Below are 22,824 nucleotides of genomic sequence, written 5' to 3'. Positions count from 1 at the left end.
AAAAAGCAAGTGGATAAAGAATGCCCGGTGTCCAGACTAGAACATGCACTTGGATAGAAAACCTAGAGCAAACCTCCACAGATGAATGAGGAGATGGGCCTAAGATTTAAGGCAAAGAAGAGAATAGAATTTCACTTGGAAAATAACATAGCCTTTTTAATGACCCCAAGCTTCTCCCTGTTTGGAGGGGTTTGTTTTTTTGTTAAATACCAATATTCTTCCACTGATGCTATTTGGCTATGCATCATGGAATCCCAGTCTCTGAAAAACAATAATTGTGTTACCCCCTACACACACACACACACACACACACTTTTCCCAGGGCAATGTAGAGGTACATGGTAGACAGATTAATTAATAAAGAATTCTGCATCATCAAAGAAATAGATGAATGGAAAAAGAGAACTGGTTATATATGGAGAGCAAGGAGTGAAGGATAGTTTGGATATCCATCTAATTTCAAGAGATCCATGGGCTTCTAGCACACTGGGTAGACTGCCTGAGGATATATAGGATGTGGAAAGAATGAGGGGCTGTGGTCTTCTGATGGTGACATCAGAAGGAACACCCAGTGGGATGATAGCACCATCAAAAGATTACAGGAAATTAACAAGGCACTTTGACGAGTGTAAAGGGTACTAAAAAACAAAATTTGTTTCTCTGCCATAAACTCAAAATTAGCAGTTATTATTCCCCAGAGTTGGCAGACAGGCAGTCTGGTCCCAGGGACACATTTAGAAACATGAGGTCCACCAGTATATGGTATAGTTAAAATGGAATTCATTCAACTGGGGCTTAGGTTTTGATTTTTATTACAACAGATGCTTTCTGCTTGTTTTTTTTTCTTAACAACCATATCAATCTCATATGTATAATACAAAATATATAGGATATATTTTTCTTTCCCTCTTTTCAGTTTTCTCTCCATAAAACTTGCCCTGTTCCTTCCTCAAAGGGGGAAGGAATAACCATAGCAGTAGCCTTATGGATGAAATTCTTCCCACCTGGGACAATGAATTCTCCCGGGCTGGTTGATCAGTAGTATTGCCAAGGCCACTGGATAAAGCAAAACCATTTCACAGGATGTAGTAACATAGTAAGACTCTTGAGAACAGGATCCTAGGCCAGACTTTATGACTAACTAGTTGTGCAACCTTGAGTAAGTCTCATCCTTTCTGGGAGTGTTTCCTTCTTTAGGAAATAGGAATGACACAATTACCCAACCAACCTCACAGACTCACTGTGAGGGACAATAAAGCATTCTACAAATGTGTAAGCAGGTAAACAAAAAAGTAAATCTGGTCCATGGAAAGAAGCACTAGACCTAGGGGGGGCAGGAGACCTGGCTTCTTCTGGCTCTACCACCAGCTAGCTAAGTGTGTGAACTGGAGGGGAGATCCTTCAGTGCAGTCTCATTTCCTCTTCTATAAAGTGAAGTGGATTAGAATCAGGGATGGGAAACCTGCAACCTTGAAGTCACATGTGACCCTCTAGGTTCTGAAGTACAGTGCCATGACAGAATCCAAAGTGAAGTCAAAGGGCCACACTCGAGGACCTAGAAGGCCACATTGGCCTTGAAGCCACAGGTTCCGCACCCCTGCATTAGATGTTCTCTATGGTTTCTTTCCTCTCCAATTCTCCATGATTCTTTTCTACAAGGAGCCCGGTAGTAAGCTTATCCCAGAGCAGCCCTATGATACGGTCCCCTTTTTCACTGTTTCATTTGAAAAAGCATGAATGTGAACCTGGCTGATACTTCACAAATGATAAAGGGGACCCTCTGCAGTCTCCCCCCATCTTGCAAAGACAAGGATGTCTTCCCTCGCAACATCAGCCAAGGGCTCCAGAGCACCCAAATGCCTTCGCTCCCTAGTTTCCCATCATCAGGGCACTGTACAAATGACACTCAAAAATCCTGAAAACCCACTGCTACAAAGGGGCCAGTCTGTTGGATCCACAAAGTCAAAGCTATCATCTCAGCAGCCTGGAGCTTTAAACCTGCAACCTTAACAATGAAAACTTTTCTGATATAGGGTAAGAGCTCCAGGCAGGGCCAGGTCCTCTCTGCTCTTTTCCCCTGGTCTATCTAGCCTTTTAAATACATTCACTTTCACATTTGGTAGAGAGGATATAGGAGACCCCAATTTTAAAAGAAAAAGTGGCTTTTCTCTATCTTGTCAAATTGCAAGATATCAGAACCAAAAGGACTTTGAGGACAACCCCACTTGGGAGGAAACAGGAGACCCAGAGAAAGAAAGTGACTTGCCCGAGGTTGCAAAAAGGTAAGTCATTGCTGTTATTTTCCTGGATTTTATTTAGGGATAAAAAATTAAAGTTTCATATTAAATTATTAAAAATTCTACAGTGCGAATGCACAATCTAAGAATTCTATTTTGTTTGCAAGTGGAATTTTTATTGACAGCTTCTCTCGCTCCTCGTCTTGATCAATTTTAGGTGACTACTATTTGTCATCTTACATTTGCTATTTTCTTTTTATATTTTCCATTTCTGCTGTCTCCATTCTCCTTCTAATATCCTGGTTATCCGGAAATTTTATTTTTCAATTTGTGAACCTGGCAGCATCAGGGGTAGGGAGCTGCCCAGCTCCTGCCCTGCCCAACCTCACAGACTGTTGCCATCTGTAGGTCCGAGGGCATTCAGACCGTAAGTCCAGTCACTTGCCAGTTCCGTTGGGGTCAATGGTCCTTTGGAGCCAAGACTCTTAAAAGGATCTGGGAGGCTGCTGGTGGCTGGTGGGAGGGGTGGTCCAAGGGCCGCCCCCTTAGGCCCTGCTGTGTGGTTACGCTGGTGTTTGCGCAGGTGGTCCTTACGTATGAAGCTTTTGCCACAGGCTGAGCACGTGAAGGGCCTCACTCCCGTATGGGTGCGATAGTGGTCGATGAGCTTGGAGCGTTCCGTGAAACGCTTCTCACACTGGGTGCAGGGGAATGGCCGCTCACCTGTGTGCAGCATCCGGTGCCGGATGAGATGAGCTGGCCGGGTGAAGCACCGTCCACATTCCCCACACCGGAGGGCATTCCCATCTCGGGCTGCCGAGTCCTGGCCTGACCTCGCACATCCACGTTGGTGGGTGCTCTGGTGAATGGTCAGGCTGATCTGCAGCTGGAAACTCTTCCCACACGTGCTGCAGGTGAAGGGCCTTCCCCCAGGGGGCGCTGGTGGATGCTTCTTAAGACCCAACTTGTGGCCAAAACCCTTTGTCCGGCCTGGGTACTTACAGGATTCACTGTAGGGTCTTGGACTCTGGCTGGGATTCAGAGCGCCTCCCCCATGGTCTGGGGTGGAAAAAGTTAACCCTTCAGGTCCAGTCCTTGGAGGAAGGTTCATGGGAGGCTTGTACCTTAAATTCCATCCCCATCTGACCCCACCAAAGAGCCAGTCTCCAGGTAGGGTTTCCTCTGGAGCCATAATTGGGTTGAGCTCACTGAGATCTCTTTCTGGTCTGGCAGGTTCCCTTAGCCCCAGCAGAGTTTCCTGGGAAGGAAATGGGTTACCCTGATTCTCCCAGGGTGTATCTTGGACAGTATTGGGGAAGAGCCTAGACACTTGGCTTGGTTCAAATAGGGCCCCATGAGCCTCCAGGTGAGCAGGATGGACTGAGGCTGCTGCTGCTGCAACTTCCTCCTCTTGGACCTCCGTTTTGATCACGATTTTCACATCCGCTGAAAGAGAGAAAGAGTTCCCATGTCACTGACTTCATTCACTGAACTTGGAGAGATAAGAATCAGAGATCTGGGGATATTTAGGATTTAGATGTCAGGAAAGAGTTTTTGTATAGATGTTTAGTCCCCCTCAAATTATTGCTGTAACTCTGAAGTATCTCATTTCCAAATGTCAGCTAAGGACTCAAAGTACTAGACCCTAAAAATGTAGCCACCACAGAAACATGGAGATTTTTAAAGCCCACCTTATGACTAAAGGCAAAAATATGGGACTTTCCCACAGGGAGAAGGATATATGTTACTAGATATTTCTTCAGGCTACCATCCATAGCAGGAAAAATAATTAGTTTACTTATCTGGATTCCATTTATGTTGTTAATAATTCGAATGATTTGTTTCAAATAAGACATTCTATCTTGATAGAATATTGATAGTCATCACAAGTAAATGAAAAATGTGTTTTTAATTTCATCTTCATATGGTGTAGCCTAGTGGACTAAACAGAGTAATCTGAGAATCTCCCAGGGGTTCTGAGTTCGAATAGTGTCTCAGACACTTAACGGTAGGAGGACTGAACTTCTAAGTTCCCCAGACAATTCTCTCTAGGACTAACAGGTGCCAATTTGCACTGTTAGAGGGTTTCCTCACTAGAAGTTCCCTATGTTAATGAAATAATAGAAAAGTATTTCACATGAAAAAAATTTTAAACACATATGCATTTCAGCAAGAAACTAGGCTTAGTCAGGTGGCACATCGGACAGAGCACCAGAGTTAGGGAGAGGTGAGCTCAAATCCAGCCTCAGGCACTTAATAGCTGTGTGACCCTGGGCAAGTCACTTAACCTATCTGCCTCATCTATATGAGGATACTAATAATACCTCCCTCCCAGTATTATTGTGAGGATCAAATGAGACAAAAACCGTAAAGTTAAGCTCTTAGCACAGTGCCTGGCACATAATAAGCCTGCAGCTATCGCTTGTAAGTACATCTTAAACTTGGTTAACACTTTTAAGCACATCCTGACATCTATAACAAGGGCACAGGTTTGTTATTTTTTTTTTTAATTACAACTAAGATTTGCTGACATTTCTAAAGACACTTTAAGGTTTGTGAATGTGTTCTACAGGCCTAATATTGCCTTCCTTCCAGCTCCCCATCATACCTTCAGAAGAGGCCACTGTATTGAGTTTTAGGGTTCCATCTGAGCACGCTGATGAAGGATGGTGGGGTGGGAGCTCTGCCTGCCACGAGTTAGTTGGGATGGAAGTGGAAAAGCTAGGGTGCATACCTGCAGACAGGACAGAAAAGAGTGCTGGTTAGAGGAACTGATGGGGGAGAGAGGTGAGGTGCTGAACCACAGGGGAAGGAAACCAGACCAGATCCTGCAGACACCTGAAGCTGAAGGTGTTCTGAATAACCACAATGGTTCTCTACTACAATCTCTAATTCCATTTGTCTCGTTCCTATGACCAAAGCACCCAGGAACTAAAGGAATAATTCACAGAATCCCTTGGGAATGAAGAGGGAGCACTGGTCCAAGTGGCACACAAGCCAACACAAAATGTCATATGAAGAGCCAGGATGAGAAGTTAGTAATCTTTAAATCACGGGAGTCAGAAGCTTCGAGAAGTCATTTGGTCTGACCTTCAGGCATCTGAAGGTCTAAATCAGTAAGGCCAGAGGGTTATTTATTCATCAGAGCCACCATCCCCCACCACTGGTGCCCCAGCACCCTCCTCTGACACCTGTTCCTGGGAGCAGTCGTGTCCCCCTGGTTCTCCCTAAGCCTCCCTTTCTCAGCTACTCACCAGGACTAACATCAGTAGAGAGTTCTGCTGCCCCAGAGTTCAGCTGACTTAGGGCCCATGATTCTTCCCCAGTGTCTGGCTGACTGGCCACCCATGCCTCTACCCCTGAAGCCTGTTGCCCCTGCAGTCCCAGCTCTCCTTCTTGCTTGATCTGAAGTAAAAGGTCAGGAGCAGGAACAGGAGACCCTGCATGAGAAAAATGGAGAGCACATTTATTCATTTTGGGGTCAAGCTCATATGATGCTATGAGAAAAGCAAGACACTTTCACCTCAGTTTCTTCATCTGTCAAATGGGAGTAATAATCTGTTATTATTAACCTCACCTACCTCACAGAATTGTTATAAAGGCTACCAAAGGAGATAACAGATGTGGGAGGACTCTGAAAAGGATAGCTGTAAGGTGCTATTATGACGTAAGAACATTGACTATCACTCTCCCCACCCCCACCCTCACACCAAGGCTCAGAGTTCTAATTCTGATTGTGCTGTTGCCCTGCTTAGCAACTTAGAAACAGTTTAAGAAGTCTTTAATGCCCTGTTTAGTCAGGTCCTCAATAGTAGTGGGCATACTGAATTAATACCAGATACAACTATCAAGATCACTACTTACTTAGGGAGACAAAATTATCATGCTATAAAACAGGGTGAATGGCTTCATCTTTGTTTTTGGATCTCTAGTCCTAACAGCACTTGCAACACCTGAAGTGAACAGAGGCCCACAGATGATTAAGTGTGAGCCTGAATGGTATAGATTCTGAGCACCACAGGAGCCGAGAAGTTCTAAGAGGCACAGAGTGAAGTCAGGAAAGGCTTTATGAAGCAAGTACTTGAGCTAGTCTAAAGAATGGTGACAATGAGGATAGGGGTATGGAAAAAGGGAACATTCCAGGGTTGTGATCTGCCCACGAGTCATTTTCCAATAAGGGAGAGAAAAGAACTACAGCCAACACAGAAACAAGTTTTCACCTAGCCAGTGGGCATAGTCAGTGTGTCCCTTGACTTAACAACTTGAAAGTAATGCTACAGGAAGGCAGATCATCTCCATAGCATGCTTTCACCTCCTTGGAATAGAGGTCAGATAATAGAGCAGAAAGGTGATTTGCAGTATTCAACACAAGACCTGTATTATAATCCCAGTTCTGACCCCCCTGGCTATAGGCCCTGTGAAATTCACTTCAACCTTCTGGGTCCTGGTTTTTTCATCTGTGAAATGAGGGGGTTAGACTAAATGAGCTTCCTTCTAATTCTAGATCTATGATCCAAGGCCCGAGGGAAATGTGGCTGTGCAAACAAGTCTCTTTTTTCAACTAGACTTGGCAGTTTCCGTTTGTCCAAGGTTTTTTCAAAGGCACTAGCTAGACAGTGAGGTTTGTTACATTTAAAAGAGGTATTGAGACACACCTTAAATTCAATTGGTGGCTCAGTTCCATCTTCTTGAAACAACATAGACACTCAATTTCATTTTCAAATGAGAATGTTTTGTTATTTTTTTAGTACATTTCAATGACATTTTGGGCCATGAGAAAACTGTGAAAGATGCAAAATTTTGGTGTGTCCCTCTTCACTGCTCTTTACCTATATGCCCTCCTGATTCAATCCTCCCTCCACATCCTATTCTTGAAAGTCTTAATGCAGGGGTAGGGAACCTTGAGGCCACATGTGGCCCTCTAGGTCCTCACATGCAGCCCCACACTTCACAGAACAAATACCCTTAATAAAAGGGGCCAGAGGTTTACCACTCCTGGTTTAAAGTCTCATGCTAGAGAGTAACCCACTTAAAATGTAAGCCTATGGTGAGGTGAGCCTAAGAGAATTTATTTACATTTTCAAAAGAGGCTCTACAAGAAACCTTCAAAGGAATGGCTCTCTAATGGTGAAATTTCAGGCACTATGGGAAAAGTGATAGGGGAAATGAAGGGTCCCATTTTGAAACTGAAGAGCTATATATCAAGGAAATCCTAAGATTCACAGAAGACTACTCCTCTGCTAAGTAAGAGTATTCAGCTTCTTGAACCCCGCATCAAGTAGAGGTGACTGGTTCTTTGAAGATCCTACCAGTCAGCCAGCAGATCCTACCCAGCTGGCAATACTTGGAGCATGGGCCCCACAGCAGACTCAGCATTTGTCATCTAAGGAACATCATGGGAGTGAGGAAGGACTTAGCCACAGGAACTCATAAAGACTATTTTACTAAAGCACAACAGTGTTGTTATGAATGTCAGTGAGGAGAGCACCCACATTGGAAAAAAAATTACAGATGCCCTAAGAATTGAAGTATGTTTCCAACTTAAGACTGAGTGTCCTTGCTTTAACCACATTTCCAAACTCTTTTCATAATAACTCAACCAGAAGCGGAAAACTTCTTACAGTTGACTTCCAAGTTCAACATGTCCTTCAGAAAGCAATCTTCTGCTACTATCTCCTTTAGTTTTCCCATTTCCTTCTGACCACTGAAACATTTCCTTTGCTTTCTCTCCAAATTCCTCACCTGGGTTTGGGTCTGTATGAATGTCTGGATTCTTGGGGCCGGCACGTCGCCAGCCACATGGTTCCTTCCCTTGCTCAATCCGAGAGAGAACCTCAGGTTTGGAAATGGCATAGTCTGCCAGAGGAAAGAGAGAGGTTAGCCAATGCTACAACCCATTCAAAGACTGGCAATCAGGCAGCTGGAACTGAATCAAGGAAGATTCCTAGAGATGACAGTTTCTTGGTGTCTTCAGACAATAGTGGGTACCAGTTGTCCCTTCCTAGATATTATGTATTAAAGATGATTATTGCAAGGTGAAATCCTGACAGAAAATATACTATTGTCTTCAGACATTTATTTAGTGACTGATGAGAACTGTGAAGTAAGGAGGGGAAGGTGGAGGGAAGGAATACTACTCTATCAGGTCACACAGAATGAGCAGGGTATTTAATATTAGCTGGTTACAAGTGAAGACTTCTAATAACTTGGCCCAGAGGTCAAGGGAAGGGAAATAAAGACCTAAGGACAGTCTGTCCACCCTTCTACATAGCCCTGAGTATGATAACACAGAAAAAACCATTTATCATTACATAAATAATACCTCTGCAATGCTAAAAAGAATCCTCAAACTTGGGGCATATGTGGATAGTGGAGTTCTCTCTACCCAAGCAATAGTTTGGGGGCAGAAGCAATAAATCCATGGGTCAATGAGTTCATGAGAAGCAGAAACAGAGAGATTGGAATAATCACTACTCATTGTTCTATCCAGCTCATTTATTGGGGTGAGCACTGTTTACACATGGGAAAACTTAGCTGCCATTAAGTTGTGTTACTATGTTAACTACTAGGTTGACCTTCAAATTGGAGCAACATATATTGGCTGATATGTAGAATCTAGTCATAAAAGTAAGTACCCATATCCAGGACAGGGGTCAATAGCCTGTCTGGACTTCTAGCTTCTTTTGAGGAAGAGGATGACTAAATTTGATCCAGGGGCTTGGCAAAGGGCAATGGTTGCAATGGTTATGGTCAGCAACTCTCAGGCAAAGAACATGAGCAAAGGACATTTCAGGACCAGGGCCAGCAGAGAAACCACTTCCACTAGACAAATCAAGTTTATCTACTTTAAAAATAGTTAAGATCAAAACAAGATCCCTCCAAGGGGATCAGGCCCCCTTCTGAGCCCCGAAGAAGAGGTATATGATTTGAATTGATGAAGGAGGTAAGCTGTGCTATATTCCCAGGAGTCCCACTTTTTGTTTTCTTTCATTTCATCATGTTCTTCGAGCACAGTTAGCCACAAAATTAGTTCAATGATACAGTGCTACAGTCCACTTTACAGGAAGGTACTTATATCAATAAATCTTAGAGCATAAAAGTTCTAAAACCATCCAGAAGGTCTCTTGACCTCATTGAAAGCAATGATACAGAAACTCCTTCGTCCTTTCAGGTCTTTACCTGGCAGCAACTTCCCATTCCAGTCTCGTCTCTTACTACCCACTAATCAAACTCTGGTTTAAGCTGATATCCTTATTCTCCCCCAATACACTACACATACTACCTCATTTTTCCCAGGGTCTGGCATGTTCTGTTCCTCTGTAAAGGACAGAACCCTTAGACAAATCTTTTTCATCCTTCGGGGCCCAGACCAAGCCTGACCTCAACAAAGTCTTCCCTGATCACTTTGAAATCCTACAGCTCTGCGTTTACTCTGCTTTTGTTCCCCACTGCCCTCATGCTTCAAATATTACAGAATATTGAGACCTCAGAAGTCGTCAAGTGAAACCATAACCTAAACAAGCATTCCTTCATCTCAACCCATCTATGCTATCTCTGAGAAATGGTCATCTAGTTTTTGCTTGAAGACCTGAAGTCATGGGAAACTCGCTACCTTCTGAGGTAGTTCATTCCACTTTGGGACAGCCCTAATTATAAGGAATCATTTCACCAAACAGGTTTTTATGTAAGCTACCAGAGGGTAAAACATAGGTTCTTATTCAGCCCTGAATATCTTGAATAGCCTTGAACATCAGAGGGCACAGAATCTCATACTAGATCAATACTCCCTGAATATACAGTTGAACCTAGAGCTCATAAAAAGGCCAGATGTTAGAACAGGTGGCAACAGTGCAATCAGGCTCTGCCCTTCAAATCAATCACTTCACCTATCCTGACTCACCACTCACTCCCCTGCAATGTGACAGTTCAGTTTGCAGGTTTTCTAATAAGCCTGAAAGGCTACAAATAGGCTAGGATGGAGATTTTTGACTTTAGCTGATTTGCCAACCATCTCAGCTGAGAGGGACCTTTGATTAGTCAGGGTTCTAATTATGTTAGCCACCAGAAGAGAGAGAGGCAGCTTCTGACACCCAGATTAACTTCTTTGACTATCTACATGGAATATCAGTAGGAGGAAAACAGGACTCAGGACTTCTGAGGTCACAGATAACTTCTAACAGGAGTCTTACCCAGGGAGACCAACGTCTCATAGTTGCCCCTCATCACATGCTTGTAAAGATCTTTTTGCCATTCATCCAGCTTCCCCCACTCCTGCTCCGAGAAATACACGGCCACGTCATCAAATGTCAAGGGCACCTAAAACCACAAGGGTCATATGCTTTCACACATACACAGAGACATAAACCTGGGTGCCTCATCTGTTCCCTCCATTCCAGGCTGCCTGCCCACCCACCTCTAATGGGTTTGGTATTGTTACCTTGGGGACTTCCCCTTTACTGCTTGGGGGGAGCCGCAGGATCCAGAAATTTCTATTTTTCAGTAGATTTTCCATGTTCTCCAGCCTCCTCTCCAGCAGCCTATACTCCTGCAGCAGGGTGCCCAGCACAGCCCATTTGCTCTCCAGCTGGTTCCCAAACTCCACCGCCATTTTCTCATAGTCACACAGCTTCTTTTCAGCAGTGCCTGTCCGTCCCTCCAGGGTCAGTAAGCGGGCAGCCTGGGATTCAATCTTCCTCTCCATGGCCTGAATTGTTGCCGCCATTGTCCACGGAGAAATCTCCCGGAAATGATAGAAAAAGACCAGTTTCACTCCTTCTGTCTACAGTATTCCCCAGCTGACGCCCCAAAACCATGACTGTCATAGGCATGGGGGAAGCAGAGCTAGGGAGTGGGGTGGAAAATGAGGATGAAGGATTACAGTGCCACAAACTGAGGTTTGGGGGAGAAGGAATGAACTACAGATTTGTCACAGACTCTCACAGTGCTCTACACATAGCAAGCATTCAATAAACGTTTGTTGAGATGATGACGAGATAGCCAAAGAACAGTCTATTCATTCAACTAGTATGGCACACGCTGAACTTTCTAGGCAATTGAAACTGTGGTGGTATCATCCTCTGAAGAGCTGGTTAAGGAGATGAGACCACGTACCCACAGGAAATTAGAAAACCCTCCAAGTTAGCTAACCCCTGATGCCACAAAGCAGTACCTGATGAGGTACTAAATAAATGTTGTAGTTGATAAATACTATGGGAATTCAGAGGAGGATGAGATCAGACTTCACACAGTTGCACAAAGTAGTGAGCTCTGTCACTACAGGCATTTTATAAAAGGTAGTATGATCACCTACCAAGAATTATATAAAAGATTCTTGCATTGGATAAAATGATCCCTATGTATGACTCCTTCAATTCTGAGATTCTTAGAGATGGGATCCGATTTGGTCCTTAAGGAATGGGTAGGATTTAGATGGGCAGAGAGAACTGCTTTGATGAAAGGATTTCAGGACCAGGGAAGTCCCCAGGGCAGAGCAGATAAAGCTGCAGACATATTGATCTTTTCCAGATGTCATCCATTCACTGTTAGCACCTTGTCCCAACACAAATTCCCTACCCTCGTTCTGCACACTACATTCTACATTCTCATCTCTAAGCTTTTGGAGAAGCCTCCTTCCTCTACCACTACTTTCTCTCTATTCTACCACCACTCATATACTAACCATCTTTCAAAGACCCAATGAAGACCTACCTTGTCTATGAAGTTGCGGGGATTATTCTATTTTTATGAAAGTCCTACTCTAATGTGTTACTTTGATGTGGAGGTGACCCTGGATCTCTGAAGGCTGTGCCAGCAGAACACAAGTGCTCTGGCAAATCCAAGCCAGAAATGCTGTGATGGACAGATTCAAAAGTATGTCTGTTATCTGAGGACCGACCCGGTTAAGTTGGTCTGAAAGGCTCATCACTAATTAACTGTACAATGACAACTTTTCAGCTACAACTATACTTAAAACTCATCTACTCAAAGCAGAAAGGGGGGTCCAATCATTATGGGGTATGAAACCACAGACCTCTAGAAGGACTGAATAAGTGTAATTACATAACAACTGGCGTTTACATTCATTTTCATAAGCCCACAAGGATCTATGAAGCACTCTTCTCAGTGGATATTCACAAGAGGAATATCTCTTCCTCACTCTCCCCATTCTGCAGATGAGGAATCTGAACTCCAGAGAGGCTGTGACATACCCACGTTCACACAGTCAGAGGCAAAACCGGATTGGAACCCAAGTCCAAGCTGAGTGCTCTGTGTACAATAATGGGAAGACCTCAGGGATAAACAGTGAAGAGGGAAGTGTCTGAATCTGCTGCGGGGACTCCTGGGCTACAACCCAGCGTTTTACTTCGGGGGACATGCCCCCCAGCCTTCCCTGCCTCCTCCAGAGGAGGGATCTCTGCCCACAGCACAGCCTGCCTTGGGACATCCTTTGTGCTGCCTCGGAGGGCTACGGAGCCGCTTGCTGGCCCTGGTCCGTCCCCCCAGATGCCCACTCGCTTCTCTCCCTCCACAGCCAGACCGGGGCTGGCAAGCCCGCAGTGGATGCGCCTTACGGAGCCGGCTGAACCGGGTTTTACTCGTGCTCGCGAGTTATTCGCACAATAAAGTTTGGTTTTCCATACTAAGATGGAACTTGGGGCTCTGGGGGACAGGAAACGGAGAGAAAGGAGGAAGTATGGGGCGGAAGGGAGGAAGGAGAAATGAAGGGAAGGGAGAGAAGGGAGCCTGCAGGCAAGATGAATGGGATGAAGGAAGTGCGGGGGAGGGCGGGGAGGGACGAGCGGCAGAAGGTGAGGGGATGGGGAGCACGGAGGGCAGGAGAGCGGGGCGGGAGCGACGAGAGGGGAGAAAGGCCAGGCCGGCGGAGCAGGAGAGCGGGAGGGGGAAGGCTGGGAGAAGGGAAAGTACGACGGGGCAAGGGGCGTGCGATGTGGCGGGGGGAGGGGACGAGGTGCGTAGGGAGGCCGGAGGGAGCGAGCGGCTCGGCCTCCCGGGCGCCCTCGGCCACTCGCGCGATCTCCCACACAAAGCTGGGGAGCCCCCCGCCCCCCCAGAGGCCCGGGGCACGCGGCCCTGCCCCCCCGCCGGGGCCCCCGGCCCCGCTCCCAGCCTAGGCCGACCCCGCGACACGCACACAGCGTCCGGGCCCAGGCCGGCGCAGGGGTGCCCGGGACCCCGAGTGCCTCCCTCCCCGCCCCGCTCCCCGGCTGGGCCCGCGCGGGGGGATCGCTCACCGGAGCAGGGGCCGCCTCGGCCATGGCCCTCGGTCTGGTTCCCAGGCCCCGGGGCGGCTGAAGCGCGCGGGCGGGCGGGCGGCGGGGAGGGCTCCGGAGCTGGCCCTCCTCCTCCTCCCTCTCCTCCCCCTCCTCCCCCTCCTCTCCCGGCAGGCCGGGCCCTTCTCCACCCGCGCTGGCTGCGGCTGCGGCGGCGGCCTCGGGCCCCGGACCCGGGGATCCGCGCTGCTCCTCCTCGGCCTCGGCCTCGGCCTCGTCCTCCTGCCGCTCCGCAGCCGCGCTCGCTCCAAACAGCGGCCCGGGAGCCACGGACCCCACGCCCGAGAGGCTTCCTGGAGGCAGCGCGGCCCGCACAGCGCCACCTGCACCGGAAGGGACGAACAGCAGCGGCCCGGCCGACGGACCGCCCAGCACTGCCCGGCCCTACCCGGCCCGGCCCGGCCAGGCCCCGCCCAGCGCCCGGCCCGCCGCCTCGGGCGGGCGGCGAGGGCCGCATGCAAAGCAGCCTGGCTGGCGCCCCCTCCCCTCCGCCAGGCCCGCCAAGGGAGAGCCGGCCCGCGCGCTCGTCCAGCCGTGCTGCCTTTGCCCAGGCCGTGCTTGAGACGGCCCACCGGGATCGCATTCCTGGCCACGCGCACACAACTCAACTCTCTCTCCCCTTACTTTAAGGCTGTGCACTGTTTCATTTTCTCAGCATTTTATTCCGTGCCCATTCCACAGGGGTGAGGAGGAGCAAAGCAAACTTTAGGTAAGCCCCCTCTCCTCCTCCTCCTCGCACTTCCTGTAGGGGTTAACAGAAACCTTCGATTTTGTCCATAAAAATAGATTCTCTCCCGTCAACTGGACGTCCCTCCAGCATCAGTGCAGAAGATGCGCAATATTACATGGTAGGGTGGTTAGATAAAGAGCCCTGGAACACCACCGGTGTGTCCTCGGGGCAAAGGAGTGAGAATGGGAACGTCTGGTTCCAGCTGCAAAGAACCTCCCAGGGTTTGGATCCGAAGGCACTTATGAAGTGCCTGCTGTGTACCAAACATGGTGCTAGTCGGGGATGCGGAGACAAAAAGAAATACAAGCAGCTTACATTCTATTTTTAATAAATTTAGTTTCTCCTCCCACGTTCTCCTGAGTGAGCAGAATTTTAAAAATGAAAAAATAAAGCCCCCAGCCCCTGGCTGCGGTCCTGCAGAACAGCCCTGCACAGATATGTCTTTCTGGATTTTAGGCTGACCCCCTCCCTGCTGGGACTGTGGCTCCTCACTGCGTGGACCTGAATTCTAAAGCCGTCCAAAACTGTTTTTCCTAAGACAATTGTACAAGTTCCTAATTCTGTTCACCTCACTCTCCATCAATTCATAAAGATCTTTCCAGTTTCCTCTGAAGCCCGTCCACTTCATCGTTTCTCATGGCACATATATTCTGTCACATTCATACTGCCACAACTCCTCCTCCCCACTAGGAGGATGCCGCTTTGCTTTCCAGTTTTTTGCTACTCACAAAAATGGCTATAAATATTTTTGTACATACAGATCCTTTTTGGATTTCTTTGGGGTAAGGGAGGATAAGCCCTTAGGAACTGCTGGGGCTTGGTTCCCAGCTGCTTTCTGGAATGGCTGGACCAATTCACAGATCCACCCATAGTACCTTAATGTGCTTGTTATATTGTAGCCCTTCCAACATTTGTCATTTTCCTCTTGTGAACTGAAACCTCTAAGTTGCTTTAATGTACATTTATCTCATTCCATTCCAGCCAGCCAAGAGCTATGGGAACTCAGAGGGAGGTGAGGTCAGGGAAGGCTGTTGCAGGGGAAGGAGGCCTGTCTTATTCAGCTTGTCTCTGACCTGTCTTATCCAGCTAGACCATGAAACTTATTGAATAAACCTGATTTCTTCCATCTTCCAAGGACAAAGATTTGCTCTCATTAGAATATAGCCAGAGGAAAGAAAAAGGCATCCAGAAAACTAGGCTCTGACAGAAGGATTTATCTTCAAAGGACCCATTATTCTTAAACCAGCTTAAACCCTGTGAGATTGGCCAGTGGTTTAGGTATTTACTGCCTCTGTTTCACTGATGAGCCACTAGACACTGAAGAGAAATCAGAAATCCTGAGGTCCTAGAACAGGAGTGGGGAACCTGTGGTCTCGAGGCCACAGTTGACCTCTAAGAGTATTTTCATCTCTGAAATCACATATCTGCGATTCTTAGACTTTCTTCCACATAAATGGCTACCTCTATATTAGAGTCTTTTTGTGAACTTCATTTTGGAGCCTAAAGTTTCAACTTTCTTAGGTTAAACTGCCTTATGCCTCAAACTTCAAAATGAGGAAATCTTCCCCAGGAGAAAAAGGACTCCAGGGAGGGCCTTTGACTTGAAATGTAATAATTAATCAGTGAACTTGGATAAGAAAGCCAGCTAAGACTGGAAGAGTTAATAATGGGGACAGTTCCATGGTGAGTAATCATTTCTGTTGTAAAGGCCCCCATTCCCTCTCAGATCTTCACTTGGGAGTTGGAGGACCAGGTCCTTGAACTAGCTTCCCATTTGTGAAAACTGGGATACTTGACCCATTCTGAGGTTGTCTGGAAAAACTTGAGACTCATGTCTAAGAACTTTCTCATCATCTACTCTTTCAGTAAGCTGGACTGGAACTTGTCATAGGACCCAACAGTCAATGTAGATTCAATTTTATTTGTTTATAAAAATAGATTGTCTCCTGGAACTGTCATTCCACAGGCTCTTGTACTATTTCAGAAAGACCTCTTCTTGACATGTTGATTTCTGTCAGACTGTGCCCCAGCTTTCTGATGTCCAACTGCCCATTCCCCAAGTATTTTGTACCCCTCTTTCTTATAGTTCTAATATCTCTAGTGTCTCCTCTCCTCCAGGGACCAAGTTCATGGAAAGAGACCCTCTAGGATGTCTGTCAGTTGAGGAATGGCTGGACAAGTTGTGGTATATAATTGTGATGGAATACTAATGTGCTATAAAAAAATGATGAGCAAGATATGCTTTCAGAAAAACCTGAAAAGATTTACATGAACTGATGCAAAGCGAAGTGAGCAACCAGGTGAACAGAGTACACAGTAATAGCAATATTGTATAGTGATCAACTGTGAATGACTTAGCTATCCTCAGCAATATAATGATCCAAGGCAATTCCGAAGGGCTTATGATGAAAAATGTCCTCCATCTCCAGAGAAAGAACTGATGGAGTCTGAATGCAGATCAAAGCATCCTTTAAAAAAAAACAACACTTTATTTTTCTTGGGTGTTTTTTGGTCGATGTTTTCTTTTAAAACATGACATATGAAATATTAGTATGACTGTACATGTATATATAACCTATATTAAATTTCTTGTCTTCTCAATGAGGAGAGAGGGGAAGGAGGGAGAGAGAATTTGGAGTGCAAAATTCTGAAAAACAAATGTTAAAAATCATTTTTACATGTGTAATTGGAAAAATAAAATATATTTTTTAAAAAAGCAAAATGAAATAAATCCCCTTATACTGGGATCTCAGGTATAACATACACACACACACACACACACACACACACACACACACACACACACACACACACACACACACACACACACACATGAAAAAGTCCAAAGAAGTTTTTAGCCTAGCACTTAGGGTGCAAAATATAATCCTAAACTATCTTCTCAAATTCAGCAGCCACTATTCTCTGTCAGATAATAAAGGGAGATATTTGGGAAAAATCTCTCATCAGTACTGGTCCAAATTTCTTCTCAGTGAGACCCCATGTGGTTCCTTGGTTTTAAAATCTGGAAAAGAACTTTATACTTTATTCCAGGGAAATCAGGTAGTAGTCCTAGAAGTAATTACTGAACTTAACCAGGCTGTTGAGGAGCCCCCCAGCCCAAGATACAATCAAAGCTAGTGCTAGAAGAAGAGTGTCTAAACTATGAGTGATTGACTATCTTCCACCTAATTTTGAAGGCTCTAAAGATACCTTCTCTCAGTGGTACTCCCTACCCTGCACCCTCAGCCTAGATAGCACCCTGAGGGATTAGAGTGAGATATCCATCCATATCCACTCCAATTCCAAGAAAAGGAAAGGAAATAGAACCAGAAATGGAAATGGAAAAGAATTGGAAACAAAATAGAACTGGACTTTTTTCTTTTGAGAGGTAACTGATGGAATTGATTTGATACAACATTGTTTGGCATTAATACTTCTAAAGCAAACATTGTGGTAGGCAAAATTTAAAAATTAGTAGTATTCTTATCTGTTCAGCTATGAAGAAAGCAACTTAAAAATTACTATGAATCCCCAATTAAAGAGATTAGGGGAGAGAGCATTAATCATAATTTGGGTGTCCTAGGAAAGTACCATGATTCAAGTATCAAAATCCCCCAAGCGGGTAGAGAGGTCAGAAGAGGCTAGGGGGTTAGTAAAGAGTAGGCAAGCAGGGTAGTTTTGGTGGTGTGGCTGCAGGCTCTGTTAAAGAAAGCTCAGTATTCTTAGGGTAAAGAAAATCTTCTGATCTTAGAGGTAAGAATAATGAGTTTTTGTTCAAATTGGAATGGGTATCCCTTCAAGGTTTTGATTAAAGCACCCAGAAGTCATTACTGGAATTGACTTTATGTGTGTATGTGTGTGTTTCTTGGAATCCACATCTTTTCTAATTTCTTCATGCTTTTTGGCCTACTTCAGAAGAAGATCATATAATTCTGAGTCACATATAGCCCAACTTCATTGCCAAGCAAAAATTGGGTCCTAAGTAGTGGTAGGAGAGGCTGAAGCAAGAGCCAAGACCAATAATCTGTATTACCTCCCTCTGAAAGAAGGGGCAGCCTCTATGATCATAACTGTACACAGAGAAACACAGTAATATTACATTTATGCACTGTCATTTCTTTAACCCTTCCCTAATCAATGGACATCTTTATTGAAAAGTCCTGCTATAAGTATTTTGGTGTGTATGTCCATGACATCCTTGGGGTATGTGCCTAGCAGTGGTCAAAGGATATAGTTTTTATCACTATTGGGAAGCACCTGAGGAAACGTGGCATTAGTGAATTCAGTTGTGCCTGAGAAGTAGGAGGATCCGGTTCAAATCCCACTTCTGACATATATTGATTTTGTGACCTTGAGCAAGTCACTTAATCTCTCAGTATCCCAGGCAACTCTCAAAAACTGTAAAGTTGCTGAGAAAGTGTTGGTCCGTGATTTGCATTGGTAGAGGAGTTTCCTTATTGGAAGCACTCTAATGAAATCAAAGGTCCACTTAAAAAGCCTCAGCATTTCCTATAACCCTCTTTTCTTTTCCCTCCCCAGTATCTCCTTTCATACTCTCTATCAACTTTACCCACATGGTCATTTAAAGAGGCCAGAGACCCAGGATACACAGTTTACCCTGATCTTCACATGGAGAGATGGGATAGGACATAGGGCCTGTGCCTGTGATTTCATTGGTACAGGGAATTCTCAGAAGAGAATTAAATTATTCTGTTTCTCAGAGGCATTCCCATTTTGATAGCCCTCAAAATCTTAAGGCCAAGTATGGAGCTGTGATCCAGGGAACTTCAGAGAGCTTTTGGCTCTCTCAATGGAGTTTTGAGGCTCTGGGTATCACCTCCTGTGTGCTGGACACTTTGCTAAGCAAAGGAGATACAAAGAAAAGCAAAAAAAAATCCCTGCCTTCAAGGAGTATGCCTCAGTGTCCCCAAGGAATTCCTTTGGCTTTGGAAGCACACACAAAGGGACATAAGAGGGTGCTTTATGCCAATCACCAGAACAGCAGTAAATGAACCAGTAATACAGGCCAGCCCTATTCTAAGCAATTCCATGAAAATCCATATCCATTGAAAAGATAAATTGAGATAATTTCTTGCTTTGACAAAACAATAAATCCTTTAGATAGTCAGTGTCCCTTATTCATCTGAATTGGGCAAGTCCAATATACAGAAATTAGGTTAATACACAAAATGAACTTAGGAATGTGTAGATTCCATGGAGAAAAATACAACCAAAATCATGATGAATAACACCAGCGAGCTTATGACTCAGTGTCTAATTCCTATTTCCCAGAGGTCTGGAAGTTTTACTAGACAGAGTCATCAGTGGGTTCTTTGAGGCCTCTGCGGTGAATAGATGCAGTACCATCTCCTGGCTCTCGGGATTGTCCTCTGTCACATCAAACAAACCAGACTCAGAATCCCATGATTCTACCTAAGCTCCTTAGGAAAGCTCCCATCCTTGGCCACCACTCCCAGCTCCCTCTTCCCGATCCACAAGAGCCCTACCCCTGCTAGGGTCCTTTCCCACTGTCCTTTCCTGCCCCTCTGGAACATTTATTCTAAACAACAGCTAACTTTATTTAGCATTTTAAAGTTTGTGTGTATATATATATATATATATATATATATATGTATATATATGTATATATATATATATGTATGTATGTATGTATGTATATATATATATATATATATATGATCTCTCTTAAATTTCACACCAACCCTGTGATATAAGTGCCATTATTATTCCCACTTTACAGATGAGAAAGTTGAGTCTCAATTAACCTAAGTGTCCAGGGTCACACAACTAGTAAAGGGTCTAAGACAACATTTGAACTCCTTAACTCCAAATTCAGAGCTCAAAACCACCCCTCATATTCTGTGTGCTAACCCTAGAAATTAGTGCATAATTTGCATTTACTTTTGTTTATGTATATTATTTCTCTCCTGCCTCAAGGGCAAAGATTATTTGATTTTTGTCTTTGTATTCCTAATGTCTACCACGTGCCTGATATAAACTAGCCACTTATTATATATTCATTGAACTGAATTGAATTGAAAATCCAGAAGTAAATATTCCTTAGGCATAGGTCTCACCCTGTTTTGGCTTGGTCTAATCCACTTAGTCAACAAATCCTTCCTGGGCACTCACCACGTGCCCAGGCTTAGCCAGGCACAAATGAAAGAGAAAACAAACACCATATTTTAGGACCAAATTGGGTAGTGGCACTGACCTATAAATACAGCAGAAGCTCAGAAAGGAGAGGTCAGGGCAAGATAAAATAAGTGAAGAAGGCTTCCTGGAGGACATGACATGAGCTGAGCCTTGAAGAGTAGAGTTTGGATGGAGAAGACATTCTAAACTGAAATAACAAAATCAGCAAAGGTCCAAATGTGGGGAAAAATCCATGCCATATTACAAATGGTGGGTAGACTAGAATGGCTGGAACTGAAAGTACAGGAGAGGGAACACCAAATCCTCTTGTTTCTGTCTTTTTTAACATCTCTCCTGTGACTGCCACCACCTTGGTACAGGTCCTCATCACCCCATACTCAAATAGCCTTCTGATTGGTATCCCAGTGCCAGGCCATCCTCTTCAGTTTGACTCAGCTGTCAAATTGATCTTCCTAAGTGAAGGTCTCACTGCTTCAATCTCTTACATTTTGGTGGCTCTCTATTACCTCCAGGATCAAACATAAAATCTTGTTTGGCTTTCAAAGCCCTTCATAACTCAGTCCTTTCTGCCCTTCTAGTCTTATGCCCTTACTGCCCTCTACATACTTGGTCATCCAAAGACACTGCTTTCCTCACTGTTTCTTGTTCATGGTAATTCCATGTCCCATCTCCCTGCATTTCTACTGGCTGTCCTCTGTGCCTCTCTCTCTCTCCTCTCCTCTTCATCTCCTGGCTTCCTTCAAATCCCAGCTAAAGTCTTACTGTCTATAAGAAGTGTTTCTAGATTGCTACTAATGCTAATACCTTCTCTCTATTAATTGTCCTTTTATTTTACACACACATACATATGTATATGTATATATTATATATATATATGTGGATGTGTGTGTATATAGACAGACATATCTTTTTCTATCTATCTATCCATTTATCTGTCTGTCTCTCTGTCTGGTTTGTATATTGTTTGCATGTTTTCTTCCCTAGTAGACTGTGATCTCCTTGAGGGCAGGGGCCATCTTTAACTTTTTTTTGGTACCCCTAGCACTGAGCACATAGCACATGGAACTTGCCTCAGTGCAGCTCAAGATAGCATTGGTGCTGATACTGAGGCATCTGGTAGCAGAGTGGGTAAAGTGTTAGACCTGGACTCAAGATCATCCTGAGTTCAAATTTGGCTTCAGCACTAACTGTGTGACCCTGGGTAAGTCACTTAACCTCTATTTTCTTCAGTTTCCTCATCTGTATAATGGGGATAATAATAGCATCTACTTCTCAGGGTTGTTTCCAGGATCAAATGAGATAATATTTATAAAAAGTCAGTAGCACATTGACTGGCACAAAATTGGTGCCATAAAAATGCTTCTCTTCCCCTATTGGCTCGCTTATCTGCCACATTATACTTACCATACTGTCATATGTACTTCTCAACTCAACTGTCTCCAACTCAGCTCAACTCCTTCCATGCCTCTATTTTTGTCCAGGCAGGGAAGGCAGGGGAGAGAGACTGCTCATTCTTGAAGGGGCCCCCTCTGCCCCTGTGCTTCGTCTTTTTCCTGTGTCTTTCTCTGTATACTTTGGTCTGTGAATGTTCTTCCTAAAATATGATGCCTGTGACTGAACAGTATATACAACGTGTGACCTCAACAAGACAGTACAGAGAATTACCAACTCCCTCATTTTGAACTGTCTCATTTTTTTCTCTCAGTGCAGCCCAAGACCTTTAATAACTCAATGAGTCTCTCATTTCAATGTGAGTGCCTCAGATCACAATCTATCTATCCAGACCTTCTCATCTTGTGTAATTTTTGACCATGGCCTTCTGTAAGCCTTTCATTCCCCAGCATGCTGGAAACTTTCTTCCAGGTCTTATAACATTTCATGGATATCAATGCATTTGGGCTGTCCATCTGATATTTCTTGCTGTTGCTCTCACCACATGACAGGACCACATCCTTTTCCAATCATGTATTTCCTGGATATCTTTTACGCCACTTCGCACATACAAGTAATCATTGTCATATGTTGCAGTCTAGTTTTCACCTACCTCCATTGTTCAATGTTGATTCTTTGGAAATTGGGGTTTCTTATGTTTCTTCATCAAAAGAATATCTGTGATATGTTTTTGTGCCAGGAATCAGTTTGAGACCCAAATTCAACCTAGTTCATTTTTGTCTTCCTAGTCAATTCCAGCCTCAACTCATTATTCACTTTTAGTGCCTGTCTAAGATATTTGAATTGATGGACTAAACCACTTAGCTGCCCATACAACTTCATATCATGGTCTGGGAAATAGGCATTTTTTATCCATTTGGTTTTTCCTGTGGGTATTTGAGGTCCTAAAGTACTCACAGCTAGGCAATCCTACTATATACAGTACCTCTCATCAATT

The 22,824-nt window shown here is 44.6% G+C and overlaps 1 protein-coding gene across 1 annotated transcript; it reads right to left on the bottom strand.

Annotated features, from left to right (window-relative positions):
- Positions 1 to 789: 789 nt before the first annotated feature.
- ZNF746 (zinc finger protein 746) lies at positions 790 to 13,855 on the bottom strand. Its single transcript, XM_072652388.1, has 7 exons — positions 13,490 to 13,855; positions 10,675 to 10,974; positions 10,427 to 10,553; positions 7,980 to 8,093; positions 5,492 to 5,677; positions 4,846 to 4,971; positions 790 to 3,683 (listed from the first exon to the last, which is right to left on the bottom strand). The coding sequence occupies exons 1-7, from the start codon at positions 13,511 to 13,513 to the stop codon at positions 2,623 to 2,625; spliced, it is 1,938 nt and encodes a 645-aa protein (XP_072508489.1). The 5' UTR covers positions 13,514 to 13,855; the 3' UTR covers positions 790 to 2,622.
- Positions 13,856 to 22,824: the final 8,969 nt, after the last annotated feature.

This window comes from Notamacropus eugenii, chromosome 3 (assembly GCF_028372415.1).
Source record: "Notamacropus eugenii isolate mMacEug1 chromosome 3, mMacEug1.pri_v2, whole genome shotgun sequence".
Taxonomy (NCBI): domain Eukaryota; kingdom Metazoa; phylum Chordata; class Mammalia; order Diprotodontia; family Macropodidae; genus Notamacropus; species Notamacropus eugenii.
Note: the sequence above shows the minus strand (reverse complement) of the source record. Positions and strands in the feature narration are given on the sequence as shown.